General features: G+C 44.2%; 1 protein-coding gene across 1 annotated transcript in view; it reads right to left on the bottom strand.

The window, feature by feature from the left end:
- Window positions 1–1,851: 1,851 nt before the first annotated feature.
- The window catches only part of LRRC27 (leucine rich repeat containing 27), a 45,836-nt gene continuing 41,687 nt past the window's right edge, over window positions 1,852–6,000 (bottom strand). Inside the window, exons 11-12 of the mRNA XM_056850256.1 lie at window positions 3,445–3,571; window positions 1,852–2,030 (exon numbers count right to left, since the gene is read on the bottom strand). Coding sequence (XP_056706234.1) covers window positions 1,878–2,030; window positions 3,445–3,571 — 280 coding nt within the window. The 3' untranslated portion in view covers window positions 1,852–1,877. The remainder of the gene's footprint in view (window positions 2,031–3,444; window positions 3,572–6,000) is intronic.

Raw genomic sequence — 6,000 nt, 5'->3', positions numbered from 1 at the left:
TTAAACTGTGCAGAGTGGACCTGGTGTCAAGCTAAATCTGTGGACTTCTGAGAAGGAAAAGTAGAAGCATCTGGTTCAAAATATAAATACCTACAAGTAATCATTTTTTCTAACAACAAAAGAACACATAGGCCCCTTAAAAGGCTGAGAGAAGAAGGAGAGCACGTTAGGCATTATGTTAACAATACTGAAGATTAATTTTAGTTGATGCAGTGACTAGGTAAAGATTCAACGGAAGCCACATTGGGAAATATTATCTAAAAATGGGGATGCACCCTGGTTGATTATGCTAACTGGAACTGACTATGGTATCATCTGGATTCACATTCTTACTGCTGAAATACTCTGGAGGAATACAGATGAAGGGAAGGCCTATGCTTCACCTTCCAGCATTACTTAGAGCATTTTCCACAGTGAGACTTGGATACAGCAGGCAATTTTTCCAGCACTGGAACAATTTCTACTTCTAAGAACAATTCTCAAAGCAGCACCTCCCTCTCTAAACAACTCCTGTCACAACCAAATCTCTTCAATGCTGGGGCAGGTTCAGGCAGGCAATTTTAAGAGTGCCTTCAGGACTCCCAAGTATATTTGATGTGGTTCGCCAAGCTACATAAACGAGTAGATCGGGTGTACCAGAATGCCTTTTGTCCCCGGTGCCTTTGCTTTTCAAAGAACTAATCTGGCCGATTCTACCACTGTTGGATTACCCTCTGAACTCAGTTCAACTGCCGTAACTTTAACAAGGACGGGGAAGAAGAGTTCACTGTGTTTGTTGTGACCTCGGAATCTGGCTGTAAAACAATTGCCAATAATATTTAATGCATAACTGTGACTAACAGAGCGATCCTGGGGGGAGGCCAAAAAGGGTTTGGAGCCGGCGTGACCCCTGAATCGGCCTTAGTGCCAGTTGCTCTGGCTAAATTGGCACTAACGCCGGCACAGGGCCATTTACGCCGGCATTGGGGAGCCGTGCAACAGCATCACACATGGGTGCCGGTGCATCTGGCTCGCGTCGGCCCCAAAGGGAGAGTTCCCAGGGGCGGGGCTGACTTTAGTCAGCTCCCTGAGCCCTTTCGCCCCGGGAATGCCCCCTTTTGCCAGTGCGAACTTGCACTGGCAAAAATGGTGGCACAGCCCCATGAAACTGAATGGAGCAGTTTCACGGGGTTTAGGGAAAATAACATTTTGGGCCTGCTGTGCCAGGGCAGCAATCCGCTGAAGAAGTGGCACGGCTGTACTGTCCCCGGGCCCTTTACAACTACTGCCCATCCCCGGATTGCTCTGTATGCTTTCTTGCTACCTCTTGTTTCCCTGTTTCTTACAATCTGAATGTTCTGTCCAATCCTGTATTTATGCAATAGCATAGCTCAAGGCAGAGGATTAGACAAGTTTATTGAGGAATAGAGTGTCCTTTTTTGTCCTTTTTTGGAAGATACCGGGTGGGCCTAACATCAAGATTGCCAGAAGCTGTGATAGAGTAGCAGGTAATGGATGTTCCATAAGGGCTGTGTGCTCTTGTGCTTCATTGCAGCTCTGGAATAGACATCTATCCTTATAAGGATTACTATTTGCAACGTGTTATAGCAGTCAAGTATCTATTAGTTAGAGGTGCATGGTGAAGTTCTATGAAGATGTAAATTGTTCAGCATGAAAACCACTACAATAACTAAAGGCACTTCACAACCTTGTAGATATGTTCTCCCCCAAAGGGAGAGAACTGAGAGTGAAAAAATGTTGTAATAATTTCCATGTTATCAAAAACAAACAAGACTGAAGGAGAAAAAGACAACTTTATGAAGTGTGGTTAAACGCAGATTCACTGAAGAGCATGCAACTGCGTGTGGTTGTTGCATGAGCAATACTCTTTTATCTAATTAAAATGTCATGTTAGAAAAGATATTTTGGGGTTTTGTGACCGATAATGGATTATCTGGTGCTGCTGGCAATTCTCCGGTAAAGGCAGTGAATCGATATTCTGGGTGGCGGTCCTTTTTCATGTCAGCTAGCTCTGCTTCTAGTTCCTCAGCCTGTGGGGGAAAAACCATTAAGATACAAATAAAACCATAACAAGCAGCATCACATTAACATGACAGTAAAAATGGCAACATTTCTCATTGAGCCCCAAACCAGCAGCTAATGTTCTGTTTGTAACATTGGATACATAAAACGAATGGTTGCCACACTGACCTGAATGTAATACAGGTTGAGTATCCCTTATCTGGACTGCTTGGGACCAGAAGAGGTCTATATTTCAGATCTTTCCGTATATTGGAATATTTTGGAATTTTTGCACATACATAATGAGATATCTTGGGGCTGGGACCCAAACTCATTTATGTGTTATACATGCTTCATACATATTGCTTGAATGTAATTTTAAACAATACCTTTAATAATTTGCGGACATTGAACCATAACTATCTCACCAGAATACCTGTATCAATTGTTGAACAAGAGCAACAATAAACAAAAAATGGCAGGCTTTCAGTCTCCACCAACGATGCTGCGTACACTGTATTTAATTTTTTAAGGTGAGAAGAAACATTGAAACATGCTGGCTCGAAGGGTCCAGTTTTTGGATCAGTCCGGTTGTGGGATGTCCAGATAAGGGATACTCTACCTGTATCTGGAATAATATTCAGGTGTTTCCACATAGGATTTTCTCTCTCTACGTGGACAGCAAGAAGTCCCCACGGTTACAGGGAGTTTCTAGACTACACCATGCCCAATCTGTGCATAGCTCCTCTGGTACCTGTTTATTCCCCTTTCCTCTGGAGAAAATATAAACTGATTTTCTTTGAAGTGAAGGCAAATTGAAACATGGCTGTAGGTGGAGCATAAGCCTGGACAACCTCCTGTAGTCATCACAGGGTGGTGTATGGGGGGGGGGGACTAAGCTTTACCTTCAAAATAGTAGAGCTGAGCCCTGCATTTCCTTAAACCCCCAACCTTTAAAGCAGGGGTGGGGAACGTCAGGCCCGGGGGCCATTTAAGGCCTGCGAAATCATTTGGTCTGGCCCTTCGTGGGTCCTGGCAGATATCTAGCTCATAAGGATCTAAGAGTGGTGATCTGCACCCTCCTGCGGACAGGAATAGCCTCTATTCAAGGCAGATGTGAGTTTGTTTTGGAGAGAAAAGGAACTTTTTCTCCCCCTTGCAGAGGAGTCGTTAGCGATGGAGCTGCTAGGACTGCCCAAGAAACTGTTAATCCTTTCCCACCCGGCCCATGGAGAAACGTATTGGTCGGCTAATTTTTAAGTTGATAATTTTGTATGGCCCGCGAATATCCAAATGGCCCTTGGTGTGGCTGGTGAAAAAAGAAGAAGGAAAAAAAAAAGAGGCAGACTTTTAAAGTGTTAAAGACATCTGCCACCTGAGAATAACACCTGAGAGTAAAAAACAACTTTTCATTGTATTTCAAAGGGAAGAGATGTAACCCACCTTTTGAAAGTCTTCATTTGCTCTTTCCATATCCTCATGGGGTATCCCTGTTAACCTTTTCCTTCTTTCTTTCATTATCTGTGTGTGCTGCCTGATACGGTTTTCCACTTCCCTGTACTTGGCAGCTCTGAAAGAAACAGAGGAAAATGGAAGGCCTCCAAATTGTCTTAAGACATATGCTGCACAGCAATTATCACAGCAATTAAAAAAGAAATGTTAGCTATGCCCACAAGCTGGCAGGGCTTTTGACATTCTGATGCCTATGGCATGATTCATACATAACAAACAAGCCATTGTTTGTTGTTACAGGAATGAGCCCTGGAAGATATCTGGCTCATTCGCTGCTTCCCTCCTCTCCTTCCCTCTTACCCTTTAACAGCTCAGAAAGGAAACACTTCCAGCTGTGTGGCAAACCACCATTTGCCATTTTGTCCAACTCACTAACCGTGGCTTGCTCTCTTGCCTCCAAACTGGGATTCGAAACCACAGCGACAGAACAAGCACTGTTTCGCCCCCAAGAGTAGAAATGTTTAATTTCTGACCTCTGCATAAAGAGAGGATGGGAGGGAAGGAGGAGAGAGCCAGAATCTTCCAAGGCTTTGTTCCCATAATGCAAACCTTGGCTTTTACCAATGGCTCAGCTGACAGAAACCCCATCCAAATCTAGCCACACAATCCCTTTGAGAACATAAGTATTTACAGACAGAATTGCTTCCATCTTATCTGGATTCAGCTTTGTTTTCTCTCACCACTTACCAGATCAGGGAAACATCAAATACATTCCTCTCTCTCTCTACCTCTGAGGAAGGGAGCTCAAAGTTGGAAGTGCAAGTCATGGGAGCGGGGAGGAGACAGGGACCACAGTGCACCAATGCCCCTTCTTCTCTACCACACCCAGTTTCAAACGGCAGTGCTTTAGAAGGGGCTGGATGCCGAGGGGACTCTCTGCTCTCCTCCTGTTCTTTTCAACGTGCTGCACAGAGTTCATGAGAAAGTTGCCAAATAAGTCAATGTGGTGCGGTGACTGCGATGGTTGCCTTAGACCAGAGAGGCCTGGTTTCAAACTCCTGCTTAGCTGTGAAACTCCCGTGGAGTGCCACCAAATCAGGTGCTCTCCCTCAGCCTGAGCTACTTCAGGGAGCAGTAGGGTTGCCAACCTCCAGGTACTAGCTGGAGATCTCCTGCTATTACAACTGATCTCCAGCCAACGGAGATCAGTTTCCCTGGAGAAAATGGCTGCTTTGGCAACTGGACTCTACGGCATTGAAATCCCTCCCCAAACCCCGCCCTCCTCAGGCTCCACCCCAAAAATCTCCAGGTATTTCCCAGCCTGGAGCTGGGGACCCTAGGGAGCAGCTGTAAGAAAAAGAAAGGCATAATCCTCGAGCATCGCCATAAGATGCTTGGAAGATGGGTGGAATACAAATCTAACACATATAGACAGAAGGATTTATTCGGTAACTTTTTTCCAGGCTCAGAGAAGACAATACCTGTCTCTGCACTCCGCTTAGTAAAGACAGACTCTGGTTAACTCCTCTCGCCTGATCATAATTATTGCTGTTTGTCCAGGGTGTTTGTACAGCACACACTATGCGTCTTTCAAAGGCACTGGGCTTGATTGGCTAACTATATGGAACTCTCTTCTTTCTCCCAAACCCTCATGGAAGGTTCCATAGTTTCTCTTGAGCAATTAGGACATTAGGCTGATTTTCTGATTGTCATACCAAAACTGATGTGCCTTTGACTGAATCCAATTGCACCACTCTTTTATGACAGCTGTTTTATGGTATAATGACAGGCAATATATTGACATAGCAAAGGCCTCTCCCACAACCACCCATCTTTTCTTTAGGCCAAATGTGTGTAATTCTTTCAATGTTTCACTGGCATTTGTGCATTGGGTTGAAACTCAGGGCTATTAGCATGGGTACTGTTAAGTACATTTGCTACGGCAACAGAATACAAAATTAAAGCGAAGAACATGTAGATCTGCCTCGAAAATACAAGCTGAGTATTCCATACCCGGACTGCTTGGGGCCAGAAGTGGTCTGTATTTCGGATCTTTTCGAATTTTGGAATATTTGCATATACATAATGAGACATCTTGGGGATGGGACCCAAGTCTAAACACGGAATTCATTTATGTTTTATGTACTCTTTATACACATAGCCTGAATGTAATTTTAAACTACATTTTGAATAATTTTGTGTACATTAAACCATCAGAAAGCAAATTGGCTTGCTCCTGAGGGCCTGTAAGTAATTCCTTTGTGCTGGCTCAAGAAGTCCAGTTTTCTGATCAGTCCGGATATCAGATGTCCGGATAAGGGATATTCAACCTGTAGTAAGAATGCTTGTGGGGAGAGGAAATGTTACAGTAAAAACGGCTTAGCGGCTACATGCAGTCCATAATTCTGAAAGCAGGCTGAGCTGCAATGAATGGGAACTGGAGTCCAGATCCCTTAAGTGAAAATATTTCCACAAATGAATACTTATGGTTTAAAAACAGGCCTGGGGAGGAGCAGACTGTATGATAGGCATGCACAGGAGTATGGG

This window comes from Euleptes europaea, chromosome 5 (assembly GCF_029931775.1).
Source record: "Euleptes europaea isolate rEulEur1 chromosome 5, rEulEur1.hap1, whole genome shotgun sequence".
Classification (NCBI taxonomy): domain Eukaryota; kingdom Metazoa; phylum Chordata; class Lepidosauria; order Squamata; family Sphaerodactylidae; genus Euleptes; species Euleptes europaea.
The sequence above is the reverse complement of the archived record's forward strand: the minus strand, read 5'-3'. Positions and strand labels throughout refer to the sequence as shown.